This window comes from Eptatretus burgeri, chromosome 12 (assembly GCF_056783735.1).
Source record: "Eptatretus burgeri isolate ZD-2024b chromosome 12, Ebu_testis_v1, whole genome shotgun sequence".
NCBI lineage: Eukaryota > Metazoa > Chordata > Myxini > Myxiniformes > Myxinidae > Eptatretus > Eptatretus burgeri.
The window spans coordinates 38,973,416-38,995,297 of record NC_140972.1 but is presented as its reverse complement, the minus strand read 5'-3'; the positions used below and the strand labels follow the sequence as shown (position 1 = coordinate 38,995,297).

Here is a 21,882-nt window from a genome sequence, read left to right as displayed (position 1 = left end):
AACCGCGTACAGTATTTTCAATACTTGTCCTTCAGATTTGAATGTAGAGAAACAAGACTTCGGAATTAAACACTTCGAGATATTTAGAAAATTTACTCGAGCCGATTTTTGATTGAGGTTTTATTTTTCAAATGGTAGTCCTTCAAAAATCGGGTGTCTATTTACCGTCATTTAAGGTGTGTGTACAGTGTTCGTAAGGAACTACACCGTCGTTCCACCTTCGATCTCCTCGATCCAAACGTTATTGACCAAAGTGAAAAGGCTCCAAAATAAATGGAATCACCGGCATTTCTTTCTTTGTGGATTTCAAATAATATGTTTATTTATTTACCGAAAACGATTCCACGACCCACACACCACCTTCAATTATTAATTTATTTGCTGAAAACGATTCCACGATCCACACACCACATCCAATTATTAATTTATTTACTGAAAACGATTCCCCACCCACACACCACCTCCAATTATTTATTTATTTACCAAAAACAATTCCCCACCCACACACCACCTCCAATTATTAATTTATTTACTGAAAACGATTCCCCACCCACACACCACCTCCAATTATTTATTTATTTACCAAAAACAATTCCCCACCCACACACCACCTCCAATTATTTATTTATTTACCAAAAACAATTCCCCACCCACACACCACCTCCAATTATTTATTTATTTACCAAAAACGATTCCACTACCCACACACCACCTCCAATTATTTATTTACCGAAAACGATTCCACAACCCACACACCACCTCTAATTATTTATTATTTAAAGTGGGAGTGGCGTAGGAAAGTGGGCATGGCTTATGAAAAATATTGTCTGGCTTGAGAGAAGTTTATCAGGTTTTGTGTGTGTGTGTGTGTGTGTGTGTGTGTGTGTGTGTGTGTGTGTGTGTGTGTGTGTGTGTGTGTGTGTGTGTGTGTGTGTGTGTGTGTGTGTGTGTGTGTGTGTGTGTGTGTGTGTGTGTGTGCGCGCGCGCGCGCAATGCAATGCGAGGCTCCACAGCACAAACCAGCAAACCGATTATTTTTCAAATGGTAGTCCTTCAAAAATAAGGTGTCTATTTACCGTCATTTTTATGAGGAGTGCCAGTTGGCAAAATACGCAATAGGAAAAATCTTGCCAGGCAGAGGAACAATTGTATGTGAACCAATACGTCTTGGCAATGAATCTTCGTCGGTGGATCGGTCAGAATGAAAAGCATCGTATCCAGCGCTTCGATCCTAGCGAATCCCTCGTCGCCGACCGGCTTGTCTGTCTGTCTGTCTCTCTGTATGTATATCTGTTCGGTCCAGTGCTCCGTTAATACAATGGCGATTTTGATGAAACTTGGTTGGTAGGTTCATACCATGACCTAGTTGTGTGCAAATGAGAACCGTTGCTATGGACCCATCCGTTGCCTAGCAACCGACCTTTGAAATTTTCAAAAAAAATGTCAAATTTTTTTTTTTTGAAATTCAAAAATCTGGCCACGAGTGACTGTGGGCAGTACATTCAGCCATATTGTCAAAAATTTCCAGCCGGATCCTATGAAAACTGTCGGAGAAGATAGACTTTGCATGAACCCTGGTCGAAAACAATAAAAAAACGAAGTTCATTATATCTCAGAGACTATGAGTCAGATATACATGAAACTGGTCTGGTAGGTTCATGGTATGTCCTAGTTTTGTGTGAGAAAGAACCGTTGCTATGGACGCTTTTGTTGGCTAGTAACGGCTGAAAAACGACTAAATTCGACTTGATCGACTACCCATGTCCGCCTACCGGCTTGTCTGTCTGTTTGTCTCTCTGTTTGTCATGTTATAACTTGAGGACGGATGAGCGTATTTCAATAAATTGAACTATGGTGGATTCAAGGAATTCCTGGGAAGGTTTGTGATGCAAAAAGATTTTTAAATTCTTTTTGATTCCATGAGTACTTGGGCACACGTTGAAACTGCAAACACCAACTTGCAACGCTGGTTCTCCCACGCACTCCCAGGAATCCTTTTTCTTCTTGTCCTGTTGATTAGCCATCACAGCAAAGATTTGTATTTCCGTCAGCGAAGCGACGGGTGTTGTATTCTCGGAACGATATTAAATGTAAGAAACGGAATTATAATTCTTCACGAATAATGTACTAGCACATGAACATTGAATATTTACTTGAATTGTTCTCAACTTATGCCAAGTACCATAACTATCGATGTTTCATTCTATCTCTCACGGTTTTTCTGCCAGGCAGGCGGGCTTGTAACCATTTTGATTCACACTAGGATTGCAACTGTTTCATTCCTTTTATTTCCTTCTTTGGTCGGCATTAGTGCAGACTCTGGATAGAGGGCCACGTGTGATGTGTTCCATTTTTTTCCATCACTTGAGCACAAATATGCTCGGTCCAATTTTCTCCTGAATCAACCTCGACTCAGTGTATTTTGAGTCCAGAAGTAGTTGGTTGTGACTGGAGGGGGTACGGGGTACAGGGAGGGGTGAGGGGCATAAGTTTGGAAGCAAACACAGAATTAAGGTCTTCAGCCATCTCATGAGCAGTCAGCTGTGGTGCCATTTGAAGTTTTTTTGGTATTGAGTGTCAAGGCTAGTGTAGGAGCAGGAACAGTGAATGAATGGATCAGGACATAAGAGAACAAAAGGAATAGTACAAAGAGAGAGGGGAAAACACACCAACAGCATGGTTGAGGGACAAAATAGAGGGAGACTTGGAGAAACAAGAGATGTGAGGAAGAATGAGGGCTCGGGGAGGAAACAGGGGATGAACAAGATGGATAGAGCTGCAAATTCTCAGGAATGAAAAATTTAACATTTGGAGAGAGTTCATGGGTGTAGAAAAGATCAGGATTTTGGATGGGGGGTGATCTGAGATGGTGGTGAAGTGCTCTCTTGAAGTGCTGGAGGGAAGAATGAGATTGGAGAGAATGTGGATGTTGGTTTCACAGGTGTAAAAAAAGAGGAACAAATGAGTAGAGTTTTTTTCGGTATCTCACATCACATTGTGGTGGATTATCCATGTGTGCACAATTTTGCCTCCGCTTGGAATCTAACATCACCCGTTAGAGAGACTTTGTCTGTTACAATACATTGATTTGTTGGACTCACTCCATGACAAAGTTTATGTAAGACCGAAAAAAATAAGATGAATAAGAAGGAAAAACATGTTATTCAAGCTTTAAATATGAAACTTGGTTGAGTATCAATGTTAGTTTTTCTCCAAATGACCCATCACAATTAGTTAATAAACTGCTGTTACTATTAAGCAGTAAGAAGCTGAAAATAATTGTACACCGCTCCTTCCCAATTCCATATCCAGACGATACATGATGTCATCATAAGGCACCGAAGAAAGGGAGTACTCAGCTTTTACCTACCTACCGTTGTTCGTGCCAAATCTGTAAATCAAATTATCCTTCAAAAATAAATTTCAGCATTTAAACGAGAGTGGCAATTTCAAAATGGTTAACCATAATTGTTGTGTTTCTGGATGCAAATCAGACTCATGAAAATCTTACTGTAATGCAGCTATCACATATGGGGGTGGGTTTGTATATGTGGTATGGAAAGAGTGCTTCCTGGTGGTGTATATGCTAGCCCAGAAGTGGATGGGAAACTGAAGCTAGAATTCAATATTGTAAAGATATACCCATATGTATATACAAAATAATTTAATTTGAAACTAATTAAATAATGCAACTATCACAGGATATGGTTATGTCAGCTGTTTCAGAAGAATAGTACTTAAGTGCCCATCATAGACGAGCCCTTCAGCTAGTATTACGAAATACTGTTGGACCCCACTATTTGCATGGGATGCGTTCTTGGAAAATGCCGTGAATAGTGAATCTGTAAATAGCTGAGCATTGTTTCGATGGAAGAAGGGGGGATATGTTCCCAGTGGTTAGTGATTCATGAGGGAAAATAAACAAAAAAACCATGCAAAACTGCGAAAAATCGAGAAGACGCCCACAAAAACGCCTGAAAAAAGGTGAAAATGCGAAAAAACAAACGTGAAAAACTGAGAAAACGTGAAAAAACCCACGAATATGCAAAGCACAGGGCTGCGAATATTGAAACAATTTGCATTTTATAGTCCGCAAATAGCAAATCCACGGAACGTGGGGAAATATCCGTGGATAAAACTTGTCGAGTTCCTACCATTTCCCGTTAATATAAGCGAGTGGGGGCAATGTATATATAAAGCGGTGGTGGAACACATAAACACACACACACACACACACACACACACACACACACACACACACACACACATATACACATACACACACACATACATAAGCACACACACACATACATAAACATACACACACGCACACATACGTAAACACACACACACATACATAAACACACACACACACACACACACACACACACACACACACACACACACATACATAAACACACACACGCACACATACATAAACATACACACATACATAAACACACACACACACACACATACACACACATACATAAGCACACACACACATACATAAACATACACACACGCACACATACATACACACATACATAAACACACACATACATAAACACACACACACATATGCACATACACACATACATAAACACAAACACACACATACATAAACACAAACACACACATACATAAACACACACACACATATACACACACATACATAAACACACACATACATAAACATACACACACGCACAAATACATAAACACACACACATACATAAACACACACACACATACATAAACACACACAGACATAAACACACACACGCACACATACATAAACACACACACATACATAAACATACATGCACACACACATAAACACACACACATGCACACAAACATAAACACACACACTCACACACACACACACACACACACACACACACACACACACTCACACACACACATACATAAACACACAAACACACACACATACATAAACACAAACACAAACACACACACATACACACACACACACATAAACACACACTCACACACACATAAACACACACATACATAAACACACACACATACATACACATACACACATACATAAGCACACACACATACATACACATACACACATACATAAACACACACACACACGCATACATAAACACACACACGCACACATATACGTACACACACATACACACTAACTTCTCCTTTTAGCAACCAATGCAAAAATTTATTACACACTAATTTATCTTGTGGCCCAGAACCAAACAAACAAGATATTTATCCCAACTCTTACAGCTCCCCCCTCCCCCCCCCCCCCCCCCCTCCCCAAACCACCATGATTGATAATCTATGTCATTTAAAACTTACCCAATTCATTAACAAGCCCTAGATAGGACTTTCGCATCACTGTTAAGTAACACTAAAACCATATGCGGTGTCTCCCTCCATCTCATTTGTTGTATGGAAGTTCACACCAGCTTTCTCTCACGTACTTTTCCAAGCATTTTCAGCTTCCTTAAGAAGCTTTGTGAGCCATATTAGGTAATAATCCTTACCACACATGCACGATAGAAGTTCAAATGTCCAAAATCACTATTTCTATGGGTTTCCAGTGCACGCGCGCCGAGCATTCTCGGGAAGTTTACGTCATTTTGAAAGGCCCATATTGATGGAGTATATAATGATGGTGTAAGAACAAATACAACATTTTTGCTCAGCACATACTGAACCACAATCTACACCATAAAAGTGAATTTCTACATATATTGTTGCGGGCCAGAGGTCCGGTGGCGAGAACGACTGCTCGGTGGGGAAAGTTACGTCGATTCCCACCAGACTCTCTGGAATTGTAGGCCGTCGCTCAAGGACAACTCCGTGAGGCGGCGGGTCGCTTAACCGACCGTGGACGCCAATACCTCCACCGCTTAGCGTAGGGTCTTTTTGTCTCGAACCAATTGACCTAATTAACCACGCGGTGTCGTCTATCAGGGAACCACCACCTCGGCACGTCTTGCTCGAACCGGGTCACTCTACTGACTGCGGTAGAGTTCCAACTACCGACTGCCAACTTCGGTTCGGGTGCAGTCGAGCGGAACTGCCAAAACCGTGCCGGCTAGGATGAGCAGATTAACGGGAACAAAGACCCGGCTAAAACTCAGATCCGAACCATGCTGGATCAATGAAAGAAAGGATGGAAACGAACTGGGAACATTTCTCATAAAAATTTATTAACAATAAAGCGAGGAAAGTTATGTGGTACAGGTAACAGGTTTATTGGGGATGTTATGCAGGAGAAGATGAGAGAAAGATGTAGTGCGACAATTTTACAGCTGTTTATAAAGCAGACACAGAGCAAGCTTGTCGCAAGAATAATACAGGCAAGATTTACAAGGTTCCAATAACTTATAAAGTTCTACTTAATGGACGGTACCACACACACTCAGACACTCACTCAGACAAAATAAACCCAGTTGAAGGCAAAGGACTTTTGTATCTCGGGAGGGAGGTGAGCTGAGGTCGCAGTTCTTTCGAGTACCTGAGTCTCGGGGAAAGGAATGTTCCATGGTGCGGCACCTGCCAACAGTCGTGCAGTCTGGTCCACAGCCGCCCGTGTGGAGTTCGGGTCCGTGGAGGAGCTCGAGTGGGCCGGGACTAGTAGTCGGGGTGAGACGTGAGCAGAGCCAAGCAGCGGGAACCCCTTCATTTCCAACCAACTCCGACCTCCAATCACTCACTAACGAATTCTCCAACCTCCAAGCGCAGAACGAGCAATCCCCCAAATAACTCAAGGCTGAGGATGGTGTCGTGGTTTATAGACCTCCCTCAGTGGGGCGGGGCCTTGGTCAAAACTGACATCACTGTCCGCCCTGATTGGACGGGGCTCCCATGGGTCCACCCTTTCTGGGCGGGGCCCCGGCCAGGCACCGGCGAGGCCCGCCCACTCCACGCGTGTGGTCTCGTCAAGAAAGAGTTGAAGCATTTGGAGAAGCCGAATAGGAACTGTGACAGTGAAGATTCTGTCTCGGAAAAACGAGCCTCCAGAGACAACAGGTGGACCGTGGTACGTTGTTGCCAGCGAACCGAAGGCTGCAAGCACTCGGGTACCGTGGATTGCAATGGAGGATGGGAAATAAAGATTTATTACCCTAACTAACAAAACATCGCAACGCACCCCTTCGAAAATCCCACTACACACAAGGAGTGGTTCCTGTTTACACATATATTTAACGGCATAACTGACTTGGGACCCCTGTATGTTGTATGCGTACGGTTCCTAGAGCCGTAACAATACATATATATATATATATATATATATATATATATATATATATATATATATATATATATATATATATATATTGTTACGGATTCGCGCCCGCCGGCGTGCTGACGGCCACGTAACTCGAATCGCGGCACGTCGCCCACCGGACGGACAATCCAGTCGTGACCCTCTCGGACTAACGCCGGGAACCAGTCACGGGTGGACCTTTCGGTCTCACCGCGATCGAGCCAATCAGCCCCCGCGTGGGATAGGGTTGCTCGCCAAATTCGACCTACCTAAGTACCCACACGGAGGGTAGACCGGGCGATCGCACCTCGCCGCAGGTCGACTTCGGACACGGGCCACTTAAGCGACCCGTTCCGTACTATCGGGATAACCGAGCGGTGTTATTCGTCGACCTCGACGGTTCGATTAATTATCGGGCGTATTCAGCCCACTACCAACCCTTTACGTGAAGCAAGATGAGGATTCAATGAAAGAAATGACGAAGCGAAGCGGGAAACAGTTCAACACAAAGCACATTTATTCGCGATGAACGGAAAGCACACATATTCAATTCCACCAAAAGCACATAGAAAAGGAAAAGAAACACAATGCAATTTTATACAAAAAGCAAATGCGACAATGCAGATCTAATACCGATTACGCGAGCACACGGCAACACTTATACAATTTTACTTCACAGACGGCGCCGACAACACACATTCCCAAAAACAAAAGGAAAGAGAACCCTCAAGGATGAGGCGGGCCTGAGGCCGAGACCGGGTCGGGCCTACCCGTCTGGTGATGAGACGCGGAGCGGCGATGGTGCCTCAACTCCGCGGGCCTCGCGGACAGTGTCTGGTAGGGGGTGGGAAAGGGGCCCCCTTGGTCGCACTATCTCAGCGCGGGGGGAAACAGGAGGGGGTTGCTGATGCTCGGGGGAAAGGAGGATTTCTACTCTGCCTCGAGTCCCGCGACGAGCGTCTCCACCTCGCCCAGGTCGCGCCGTCGGCCTCCCTGGTGTGCAGCTCCCGGCACGACGCGAGCACCCCCTCGTCTGCCCTCGCCGCCTCTCCACAGCTCCGTCCTCTTCGCTCCGACTCCAACGCACACGACGACGACCAACTCCTTATTCTCTTCTTCTTCCCAACTCCACCGACTGTGAAGTCTTAACTCTCCTCAACTTGACGAACGCGGTCGCTTATATAAGCCCCGTGGCTTCGCTCTCTCATCTTTGACCCCCTGCCTTCGACCTTTCACCTCGCTCCCCATTGGCCCGAGAAAAAGTGGGCGTGAATGCTTTTTGATCCATAAATTTGCATATAGCGACCGCCCTCCAACGCCTTGGAGGCGGGGCCAAATCACCCCTCGCTCACCGATTGGACGGAACAAAAGTGGGCGTGTGTCGTTTTTGATCCGTTTTTGGAGCTGAAAATCCGTGGTTTTGTACACGCTGTTCGGCGCGCGCCCTGTACGAGTCCAACACCGGTACCCACAAGCGGCGCAAGAACGGTGGTGATGCGACGGTTGCGAGGTGTGACGTGAAGCGGCGCCGCGGTGGGTGGTTGATGTTGTGGTTGGTGGTGGTAACAATGGCGGTTGGTCCAAAATAAAGATAGTAAAAGAAAAACGGCTATCCTGAAGAGTCGCAGCACGCATAAATGACATGTATTCCCACTAGACAACGGGTTTGGGCCTAACTACACATGTACTTACCGAGATATCTCACCTAAGGGACCTGAATGGTGGTTTGCGAATTTGGTAACCACAACAATATATATATATATATATATATATATATATATATATATATATATATATATATATATATATATATATATATATATATATATATATATATATATATATATATATATATATATATATATACACACACATACATTCCCTGCCAAAAATATTAGCACCCTTCCACTTTTTTCAAATAATTCACTATTTCTTCCAGAAAATGGTTGAAATTACAAAAATATTTTTGGTATCCACAAATGTATTTCTTTGATTTGTAGTGGAACAAAATAAAAAGAGCTGAAAAAATTTCAAAATCTTAGCTTATTCTACACAGAAATCCTGCAATGGCCCAGACAATATTATTGGCCACTTTTAGAAGTTGTTAAAAAAATAATTAGATTTCAAGCACGTGATTCTCCTTTACTTTGGAATTGAACTCACCTATGGTGAGTTGCAGGTGCCTGCAATATAACAAGCTCAAATGAGCTTAGATCCTCATCCTCTTAATGATGACGTCATAAACACGAATATGACGTCATTGTGATGTATCTGGTTTGCGATAAATTATCTGTGCTAATGCCCAGCTTGATTCCCGCAAGCAAAATTCAAACAGCTTGACTAGTTTCGGAGATAATGGTATAGGCGATTTCCATTAGCGGCGATATTATGATGTCAACTTTTTTTCTAGGAAGAATTTCCAAAATCGGAGATGGTTACTGCCTGTACGTGGGCTTTCTGCATATACATGGCAAGTTTCACGAAGATCCGATGAAAACTCTGGGTTGTGAAACAAAAAATATCAAAAAATTGGAATGACGTCAGAAAAGTTGATATGACGTCATAGTGATGTATCATATGTGCGGTGATTCATCTCTGCTAATGCCCTGTTCGATTCCCGCAAATAGAATTCAAAAAACTTGCCTAGTTTCGGAAATAATTTTTTAGGCGATTTCCATTAGCAGAGATATTTTGACGTCATAACTTTTTTTTCTTGGAGGAATTTTAAAAATCGGAGATGGTTACTGTCTGCGCAGGGTATTTTTACATATACAGTATATGCCAAGTATATATATATATATATATATATATATATATATATATATATATATATATATATATATATATATATATATATATTTCTACATCGTGAAGAGTGTGGTCACAAAATATATATATATATATATATATATATATATATATATATATATATATATATATATATATATATATACTGAACAAAAATATAAAAATATATTTCTACATCGTGAAGAGTGTGGTCACAAAATATATATATATATATATATATATATATATATATATATATATATATATATATATATATATATATATATATATATATATATATATATATATATATATATATATATATATATATATACTGAACAAAAATATAAACGCGCCAAGCGCAAAAATATAAACGCGCCAAGCGCAAAAATATAAACGCACCAAGCGCAAAAATATAAACGCACCAAGCGATTGTTACTATTTTACCTCGAACTCATTAATACTAAATCTTCACAACAATTTGGTTATTATATAGAATCCATGACAATTGAGCATTAAATTTCAAAGAGTTCCTTGAGAATTCTGGCGACTGTCTTTGCGCTACAACAGCCGACACAACCGAGGTGTCACTGTCAGAGTTCACACAGTCAGTAGCGGGTGTGTCCACCGTTGGCGTCGCTCAGAGCGGTGCATCTCCGGCGCATGGACATCACCAGATTATCGATGGTGGCCTGAGGGATGTTTTCCCATTCCTCCTGGAGAGCCACACGGAGCTGGCGGACGTTCTCTGGGAGGTCCCCGGTGGGGAGGTCGAGTCCCCGGTGTGGTCGGCGGGCTCGGAGGTTGGCCTCCCTCAAGCGGTTACGCACCGTCTGGGCTGAAATGCGCCTGTTATGCAGCCCGACAGTCTCATCGGCAGTCCTCGTGGCCGGTCGGAGTCGATCCCGGAGATGTTGCAGCCTCATGTGACGATCCTGACCGGCGGTGGTCACACGTGGTCGCCGGGCATGTGGGCGGTTCACGGTGCTTCCAGTCTCTCTGAGGCGCGTTCTCAGGCGGCTAATGGTGGAGTGGTGGACATTGAAGTGTGCTGCAACGGCCCGTACTGACGTCCCATCATTCAGCATGCCAATGGCGCGCTCCCTCAAGATTTGTGACATCTGTGGCATGTTGACATTTGGCACCAGTCCACATTTTGGGGAGGTCTTTTATAGGGCAAGCTATAGGGAGTGTTTGTGTCCTGGTCACGCTCACTGACCATCACTCTGTCAAGCCCCATGGTGCTCATGGGAAGGATTACTCAACGTGTGAGTCCACACACTCAGAGTGGTCAATTTCAATGGGAACATCTGTCTTGAGCAAAACAAAGGAACCATTGCTCAAACATATCATCGGTTTGACCATTTTCCCATAATGGCAATCTTGACTTCGATATTTAGGTTGGTGCGTTTATATTTTTGTTCAGTATATATATATATATATATATATATATATATATATATATATATATATATATATATATATATATATATATATATATATATATATATATATATATATTGTTGTAGATTTCCACCCGTTCGGCGTACGGACGACTGCCTTACCCCAATTGCGGCCGCGCGCGCCCACCGAACGAGCAATCTAGTCGCAGCTTCCGGATCAACGCCGAAACCCAGCTACGGGTGTTTTTAACACACCATAAACCATCCGACTCTTCTGTCTACGCGCTACAGGGTCGATCGCCGAATTGTTGATGTACCTAATTATTCGCACGGACAGAAATGCCGGGAGTTTGGCCGGATCCTGGTGTGGCCGGATCCTGGTGTTGGCGCAGTGGTTAGGGCACCGGCTTGGGATCCAAGAGGTCCTGAGTTCAAGCCCCGTTGGGCCACTGAATTAATACACCAGGGGGTTGACTCAGCCTATCATCCTTCCGAGGTCGGCGAAATGAGTACCAGTATACTGGGCCGGTGTATACCCCAGTTAAAATAGATGTACCTTATCCCTGTGTCGTAAGAGGTGACCAGGGTTGTGTCAGGAAGGGCATCCGGCGTAAAACATGTGCCAAATCACAATGCGGATCATACGGATGATCCGCTGTGGCGACCCCTAACGGGAGCAGCCAAAGGAAAAAGAAGAAAGAAGAAGAAATGCCGGGAGTTTATACCTCGATGGGACCTGCACGAAAACGAGCCGCTTAAGCAGCTCGTTCCGTATGTGATTGCCGAGCGGTTTTATATCGCCAAGTCCCGTCGGACCAGATGTACGTTTTATCGGCTTATAATCAGCCAGCTAATTATTCCGAACGCATCATGGCAGTCAATGGCAGAAAGTGACACAACGAGCAGGTTAACATTCAACAATGGGGACATTTATTTGTACACGGCACGTAAGCAGTCAATGGGGGGATGGGGACAGGACACAAGCAGAAAGCCTACAGCCGATTTCTATCATGTAATGTACAGGCACTTAACAGTTTGTTACTTACGGACAAGGTGCCACAGACTTTCATGCGAAACCCCAGAAAGAAAGAACTGGGCTCGTGAGCCTTTATAATTGCTCTGAGCCGGGATGACCGAAGGGGCTCCGAGAGACCGAGTGGGCTACCTGGCCACCCTCGTGGTGACTCGCTGGATCCTGGTTCGGCGACCCTCGGTGTCTGTGCCCAGACCCCCGAGCTCCGACTGGCTCCCTTGGTCGTCCGGCCTCCACTGCGGCCTGGTCTAGCCGACGATGTGCTGGAGGAGTGAATGGGTCTCGAGTCAGGCCTCCTGGTTGCGCCGGCGAACCCCCAGCGAACCAACTGCCCAAACTCCGAACTGTCCAGCTTCCAACGGGGCGTCTCTCCACTCCCACCGCCGACTGCAAGCCACGAAGCCCAGCACTCAACTTAAGCGCTCTCCCCAACTCTCCGGACTCCAACACTCTCCGGACTCCAACAACACCGCACTCCAACAACACCCGACTCCAACAACACCTCTAGCGCTCTCCCCGACTCGCTGGTTGTCAACGACTCAGCGTCTTTTCAACGCTTCCACTCACTCGTCGGCGAGCGAACGCGGCTTTATATCGCCCCAAGGGGAGGGGCCAGCATGGGCTTTTTCGCCCGAAATCAGCACCCTCCCCTCTTTCACCTTTGAACCTTCACCCATACTGGATCTGCCCCTCTCCTTCCGATTGGCCAGCTCTTTCAGAGGGTAACGCCGTTTTGATCCGATCTTGCCGTCAAACGCGGCCGTGTTAGAGATCACCGTCAAAACGCGGCCGTGTTAGAGATCACCGTCAAAACGCGGCCGTGTTGGAAATCACCGTTAAAACGCGGCCGTGTTGGAGATCACCGTCAAAACGCGGCCGTGGGTTGGCGTTGTTGTTGTCGTTGTTTTTGTTAAAATAAAGATAGAAAAGAATAACACTACCTCAAAGATGCACAGCCCAGCACACAACCGTAACAATATATATATATATATATATATATATATATATATATATATATATATATATATATATATATATATATATATATATATATATATATATATATATATATATATATATATATATATATATATATATATATATATATATATATATATATATATATATATATCGTTTGTTTGTTTATATTTGCTTCAACAACGAAAAAAACTATGAACCAAATCCAACCAAATTTTGCATGTTCCCAAAAGGTAGCCCAAATATGGTTTCTGTTGGGGTAGCATATCTGGGGGGAGGGGTTGAGGGTGGGAAGGGGGGGTGGAGACAGTCGCTGGTGGATGGTAAAGATCCCAAGATATCATTCGTGAAGAGTTGGCAAGCCATCACCGGAACTATGAACAAATTACAGATTCCTGCCATAGCTATTAGAGAGCATTGCATCAGCGGCACAGTTGTGTCCTCAACCAATGATGCTACCCTGAAGCCTTGCGCTGCATGTGAATGACAAACTTAAATTTTATTAAAATCCTAATCACTGGTAAGCCCAAAAACCATCCTATTGCCTTGCCCTCAAGTTCAAGCGGTTTCCCTTAGTGTTGAACGGTTGCGGTGGAAGCGGTTGAACGGTGGAAATTAATTTCTGAACTGCTTTCTGGCCTCATGAGACACTACCTTTCTTTAATGTAACCTTTACATGATGTACCAAGCAATGGACAGTCGAGTGATGACAATTACTTTGAGTTAAACACCTTGATGTCTCTCAAAATCCCTTCTATTACTAATATTTTTGCAGCAGGTTGCCATGTTTTCATCCACTAATTTATATGTCCTCATTCTATGGTTTTGTTCATGTGTTTCACTTTCAGACTCATATTTTTTCAAGACATTCGCAATGGCACTTCATACAATGGTAGCTGGTGTCACAGTACAAAAAATGTTGTTATCGGAAATAAATGACAAAACATCAGCAACATAAATGTTTCCCTCTTACACACTGCCTTGTTGTCACGTGTGGGATTGTGATACAGGCCAAGCTGGGCGACTCTGCCATTTGCCCTAACGTTGGCCATCTGTTGCTGAAGTACTTGTGCCCAGCCATAGCTGGGGTACTTGGTGATGGACTGCGGCCCTTTCAACTCGACTTCATTGTGGGCCGCAGGAAGAATAGTTTGTGGCATGTGGTGGAAGCCTCAAGACAGCCAGGTGATCCTGAAAGTGCGGAATCAAAATTGACTGATTCACCACTTTACTCACTTCAGTAATTGTTAATTTCATTGGAATTACATTAAAAAATAATTGTATTATATAATTATATCGATTTATATGCTCATTTGCAGCGTTGCTTGCAAAAAGGTTTTAAAGATTTTTATTGCAATATTTTTTTATCTCAATAAAAAATTAAAAGTACTTTTTTTTATATACGTTTTTGGGTTTCTTGAATGAATCTGCTACGACTAAGAACCAAATATTTTTGTGGATGGCAAATGTGAGAAGTAACATCATCAATTGGGCATGTGTGAAAACTGGACCATGCAGGTATACTCCAACACTGCAATGTTTGATCTTGAGCCTTATTTATTTATTTATTTATTTATTTATTGTCATGCCAAACGTGAGCTGAACCGAGAACTGACGTCATTGCCAAATAAAATGGGAAGGACTCGTCAGTGGGCTGGATTGTAATGCCAGGGATATGACCGTTTTGTGTGATCCTGCAGTTGTTACCTGCAGTAGTCATTCGTTGATGATGATGGGCGACCCTTCTCTTTTTTCACCTTATTCAGCTTGACAAATATGGATGAAACTGAAATTACATACAAAAACCTTAATTTATCATCCAAATTGCTCATTCCTTTATTTTTACCTCCCGCCACCGAAGGTGAAAGAGGTTATGTTTTCACCCCTCTCTGTCTGTTTGTTTGTTTGTGAACAAGATATCTAAAAAAAGTGGTGGATGGATCTGGATGAAATTTGGTGGGCAGGTTGGGTGTGTGACAAGGACAAACTGATTAGATTTTGGTGAAGATCTGGATCTGGACCCCACTACGAAAAATTTTTAAGTGTTTCTTCACCATTGAGAGGGCTAAACTAATATGTAGCACGATATCTCAAAAAGTTGTGGACGGACTGCAGTGGGTGAACAGTGTAAATACGATAAAAGTTTGTTGCCTTGGAAGTAACGCAGTATGTGCTTGGATCAGACTTGCAATGTGTTGTTACATGTTGCTGATAGGCTTGAATGCTCTGTATTTATAGTGCAGTGTTTACATCCAAGTTTACCAAGCTAGAATGACCAATGAGACCATGGGCAATAACAGCAGAGAAATACATCAAACTTTCAAACGAGTTTGTTTGAGGACATACATCACACTTGATTACTTGCCTTTCTTAACATATTGGCTTCTCGATGTAATTTCATCAGATCATCTTGCTATCACGAGTTTCAAACATGTTTGACAGAATACTTTCTGTCACCTGTGAATTATTTCTATAAAAGCCTTCAAAGATGCTGTTATCGCAACACAACATGAGATGGCATGTGTTTGTTTAATGACCTACATCATGAACACACTGATGGTATTTCCGGATATAACCATGTTTCCAGCCTTCACTTGATCTGCAATTCTGCACCCCTCATCGCCATTAAAATATGCCCCTCAGCAGCATGTGATGAAAATTTGGAACAGGACGACATAATTTATTTATTTTTTTACTGTACCCAAAATTACACTGGCCTCAAAGTCAGACTGCCTACCTTCAGTGAGGTGTATGGAAAATTTAAACTTCTACGAAGACAAGGTGTCTGGCATCGAACTGATCATTGTGTTGCTGATGCTTCCCCAAGGCTGGGCAGATGCAGATTTGATTGAAAAATTACATTAAGACAAGTTTGCTAGCTGATGGGCATATGTTATTGGATTTGTCAACACATCCTACTACGAGTATGTAAAATGAGGTGTGTGTGTGTGTGTGTGTGTGTGTGTGTGTGTGTGTGTGTGTGTGTGTGTGTGTGTGTGTGTGTGTGTGTGTGTGTGTGTGTGTGTGTGTATGTGTGTGTGTGTGTGTGATATTTGGAGAATTGAAAACGGTAGGGCCAATGTCCACCAAATTTTGCATACTTGCTTGAGTTACCCAGTACAGGGTCAGGTCCTGGGCCCAAAATAATCTTCCCCTCCCCCGCAATAGGGGGCAAATGATTAACAATTTTCACTTGTATACGTGGAACAGTGAAAGCAAGTGTTTCTGGTCATGAAAAAAGCCGCAATGATATTTGCAATGGAATGTTTGAAGTGAGTTTAAAATTGATTTGTTTGGGTTTAATTTTAAGGTACCTTTTTCTTCCATCAGTCCAATGGCGTACACAAATAGGACAACTTAACCGAAACACAAGGTCCTTAATACATGTCAAAATGATCCATCTTACACAATCACAAGCACCACACTAAGGCCTTACATTTTAATAATTACCCTGTACCCCACATACATTTAACAATATTATCATGCAATAAGTTTCTTCACTTCGCCAACTTCCGGAGTTGACCTCAACACACGAACAGATCTACATACTATGGCACCATCAATTTGAATGCTGTTTTTTTCAACCGAAGTTCGAGGAATTCATACAACTATAACCTTTGACTACTCAATGCTGAAAAGTCTCCATTTTTTTTTTCTGAAAATGATTTTAAAAAATAGGAATTGTATAAAACTATCTCCAACTTCCAGAATTAATCTCAATACAGGCAAGACACAGCTTTGCTCACCATGGCACCAGTAGACATATGACGACCACATTGTGAGCATTGTCACTGTGAAATATTAATTTGAGGTTTTTGAAAAACTCGTTGAATGGAATTGTATCTGAATTTTATGACCGATTACTGGTGGTAAAATCAAGCTCCTGTGGAATCCTCCTGTAATATCTGCTTTGCATCTTTTAATTCATTTATTTTTTGTATACAATGTCGAGGCTCTTATAAAAGCTAACACACAGAAGGTACAACAAGAGGGGTGGGAGAGGGAAGGAAAAAAAATAGTGGGGAACAGAGACATGAGGAGATCTGTGGAAGGGAGAGGGATGGGGCAGGATACACAGGGTTAACAAGATGGACACTAAAGGAACTTCCAGGAAGGAAAACGGGGAATTTGAAGGAGGTTGGTTTGGGGTGGATTAATGGGGAGAGAAAATATCATGGTTTTGGGTGGGGGAAGATCAGACATGGTGGTGAAAATCTGTTTTGAAGACCCTGGAGAGAAGTGTGTGATTGAAGAGAGTGTAGGAGTTTGTTCCAGAGGTGGTAAAAAAGTGGAATGAAAGAGCGTATGTGAGCAGTGATTCTTGATCATGGTAGTTTCACCAGAAGGGGGTTGCTGGCGGACCTTGATCGCCCTGTGACAAATATGACGGGGACCAGATCACAGACAGAGCAATGGGGGGTAGGGGGGAAGGACAGATAGGAGATGGTGGAAGACAGAAAGACCACCAACCTGCCTGCCGTGAGAGAGTGAGAGACCCAAAGACTCAGCTTCATCGTGGAGATACCAATGATCCTAAATGCCTTGGTCTCCACGACGTGAAGCCGAGAAAGGTGTGAGGTGGGAGCACCAGCCCAGCGGAGAGAGCAGTACTCCATTAGGCTGCAGATGAAAGTTTTGTACATGGTCAGGAGCTCAGGTGTGCCAAGGAAGGACTTTGCATGATGGAGGATGCCCAGTCGGTGACTGGCTTTGGAGGACAGCTTGGAAATGTGGCTTTCCCAGGAAAGATCATGGCAGAGAGTGAGATCCAAAAGCTTGAACGAAAGGACTACTTCAAGAGAGTTGTTGAGAAAGTAGATTGGTGGGGGGGGGGGGGGGGGGGTTCCAGGCTGTCCTTTCGGAGAGGCATCGTGAGAGTGTGAGATTTGTCAGGATTGAAAGATATGTTCCCAGTGTTGGACCAGCTTGTGATTTTATCCAGATCTGCAGACAGTAAAGAGGCTGCTGCTTGCCGATCTGAGAGATGACAGATTGTACGGGTGGAGTCACGTTTTGGGCTTGCCTATCCCTCCAAAATTCAGCACAATTGATGTATAAATTATAGACAGTGCAAAAAGGGATTCAAATTGCATTTTAATTGTGGACTTAGTGCATTGATTTATTCATCGAATTTTGATCATAAAAATACAGGCTTTGCTTTGAATTCATATTGTATTAAGCATTCTGAATGCCTGGATTTGAATCTTAACCTAGTTATAAATTGTCGTCATCTTGTGTTGTTAGCAGGAAGAGGCATCAATTTGTGCACCGTCCACCAGAAGGATGTTATACTGGGGATCCCATTTGCTAGCATTAGTTTTTAGACATGTTTTGTGACTCAGAGGGGAGTAATCGCTGGAATTTTGGACCAATTACAAATTCCTGCTAGCTTTAGTTGAATGTCATCAAAGTGGTGACTGGTAACCCATCTCGGGTGGTAATCCTTGCCAAGAGACTGCTTTGGCAGAACAAACATGCTGTAAACAGGATGGTATGATGATGATGGTTATGATGACTATGATGATGATTCTGGTCTCTGTGCATTCTACAAACAGAAAAGGCGTTTTCAGCTCCTCATTGCCAATATAGGCATCTTGGATTACTAGGAAATGCATTCAATGCACAGAATTACTTGCGAGTTAAAAATTACTAAACTAATTGACAAAATATTTCGCACTGTCAAAAGCACGTGTTATATTGTATTGAGATGTATCCATAGTTTATTTGCTGTCTGGCATTTTAGTTTGGGATGGGGGTGCAAAGTGTGGTATTTTGGACATCCCTTGTGCTCGACATATATTTTTAATCCTCATTCACACTTTATTCCCAACTGTCTTCCAAGGTACTTCCACCAAACCTCTGAATGCCCTCTATTCCCAGTTGAACCAGATGTTTGAGTTGTCAACGAACAACATGCGATTCAATGCATTCATCTTTGGCTTGCTGAAGTAAGTACAGTCATAACTAGAAGGTCACTCGGTAGAGCGCATACCTCCATCACGTATTGCCTGATCCACGAGAACATATCAGGCACAAAACATTTTTGAAATATCATGCTATATATCGTTTTTGGTCCTATCAATGGTGAAGAATCACTTTGAAAATTAAATAATTATTGTATCCAGATCTGCATTCAGATCTTCACCAAAATCGAATCAATTCTTCATGGTCACACACCCAACCTGTCTACAAAATTTCATCCGGATCCGTCCACAGCTTTTTGAGATATCGTGCACACAGACGGACTAACAAACAGACAGAGAGGGGTGAAAACATAACCTCCTTCACCTACGGTGCTGGAGGTAATTAAAATGAGACACATTATAACCAATCATTTTTATGCCATGCACACAAAGCAAAAGGCAAGGCTAAGCAATTGGTTCATGTTGTCTGTCTGTCTGTCTACAAGCATCAGTTTATGTTCGAGGAACAACTTAATTTCAATTGAATGTTATATTTTGAGCACTGTGGATTGCAGAACATGAATCGGAATACAATCCTGCAGTTTAGCACTACTTTGGCTTTGAATTTGGCAAATTGTATGGCATCTCGTCCCAAGTGCACATGCGCAGAGGAGTGAGATAAAAAATATTTTTTTACTGTCTGTCTGGCAGTCAAACAAAATTGTTAATCACTCCAACCAGGAAATTAACTCTTTTTAGTGGCATCATAAAGGACACAAACAACAGGCATGAAGAACTCATGTAACGTGTTAAATAAGGTGGTGTAAAATATGGTGTATCAACGGCGGTACATTTCCAAAAAAGGTTTTTTCTACAACCTTTAAAATATATATATTTTATTTCAATTTAATTATATACTTGAACACTGTAGAACACAAATCGCCTTTTGGCAATTTCAAAACCATTCCGTTTCACAGTACTTGGACGAAAGGATTACGCCATTTTAATCATTACGACCAATCAAATTTTCCGCTCGCAGACCATCCCCATGACATTTTTTTCTCTCGACTGCTCGGTTAGGTGTTCTATGAACCCTCTGGTTTTAATGAGCGATTGCATTTATATTCTTCTCTGAAGTAGTTTTACTCTTTGGCAGTTTGTGTTTTCCCAATAAGTTCGGCTGTCTTTCCTTCAAATAATATTTTTTGCGCTATTTTCCTTTTCTGTAAAAATAAAAAATAAAAAAAACACAGGAAATTGACATTTTCATACAAAATGGATAAAGTAGAAGCGATTCAAAATTCTAAAGACACCATGAATTTTAATTACCATCGTCCGAACTTGTCATATCAAGATGCTTTCATCGCGTATGAAATAAAAATGATAGGAAAAAAAAAGAAGCAAAAAAATATTGTCTTTTCCATGACTGGCAGAGATAGGTAAGGTTGGTTTGAAAAAGTATTTTTGCATTATCATTCCTGATTCTAAGTTAATTCCATTTGGAGGTTTTAAAGAGGAGAGGAGTAAGAAAAGGAATATCACATTGAGGCAGAATATTGGAATCATCACAGCGTCTTGGACAGATTGATTGATACACCAACTTGGAATGTGAATCTTTCTACTTGAAGGGAAAATAAAACCCAAAGACTCATAATATATTTAATTAAATCATGCACTTATCTGTATGTACGTACATCTGAAAGTCAAAGAAAAAAAAAACCCGGGCTGGCCCAATCTCCACCAAATTTTGCATACGTGTTCGTAGTACCCAGGGTCAGGTCAGGGGGAGGGAGGGATGGAAGACGACTTACCAATGCTCTCGAAGGAAGCGGTTGTTACTTGTTAACCAAAATTTCCATAATCAGATGTAAGCAGATGCATTTTTTTTCTAAAGAGGAAGAACTCATTTCCATACCTTGAAATACTTTTGGGATGTGTGTGGGGGTGGGGGAAGGGGTAGATCAACATGTTTCCACTGCTTGGATTCATTGTTGGCTTTGTGGGTCAAAATCAGGTAACTGCTTAATTTTCACCAAATCAAATGACTGTCATCACAAGTTTTTAAGTGGTATTTTAACAATATGTCGAACTAATTGTTTCTATCATAACTTGTCAAGCACATATGTATTGTGTCATTATCAAAGACATTAGTTTATTTTACTAAGATTACTTTTTGGAACTCCCTTGAACCAACTCTCCATCGTATTGGATCCCTCCACAAGTACCTTAAGGCCCAGTGGATAAGAACTATTTTTTGTCAATTTTGACCTTGACGTTTAAGCCAGCTTATGCCGATTTTTGCAAAAATTTGTGTAAAACGCTGGTACACGTCGAATACGTTATGGGTACGTTTTGTATATGTTAAGACCACGCTGAAAAACACTGCCATAAGTGGTAGTACGCTGGCTTTAAACGTTGAAATTGTGGGTTTTCCTTAAATTTTTTCATGCTTGAAATTTTATGACATATGCCGGCGTATGACTCACACGTTCCGCTACGCTGGCCATA

The 21,882-nt window shown here is 42.3% G+C and overlaps 1 protein-coding gene across 2 annotated transcripts in view; it reads left to right on the top strand.

The window, feature by feature from the left end:
- The window catches only part of LOC147015455 (uncharacterized), a 96,220-nt gene that overhangs the window by 61,539 nt on the left and 12,799 nt on the right, over positions 1 to 21,882 (top strand). For both annotated transcript variants that reach the window (XM_085850218.1, XM_085850217.1), the window contains 2 exons: positions 14,482 to 14,656; positions 19,314 to 19,419. In XM_085850218.1, the coding sequence (XP_085706344.1) occupies positions 14,482 to 14,656; positions 19,314 to 19,419 (281 nt within the window). The remainder of the gene's footprint in view (positions 1 to 14,481; positions 14,657 to 19,313; positions 19,420 to 21,882) is intronic.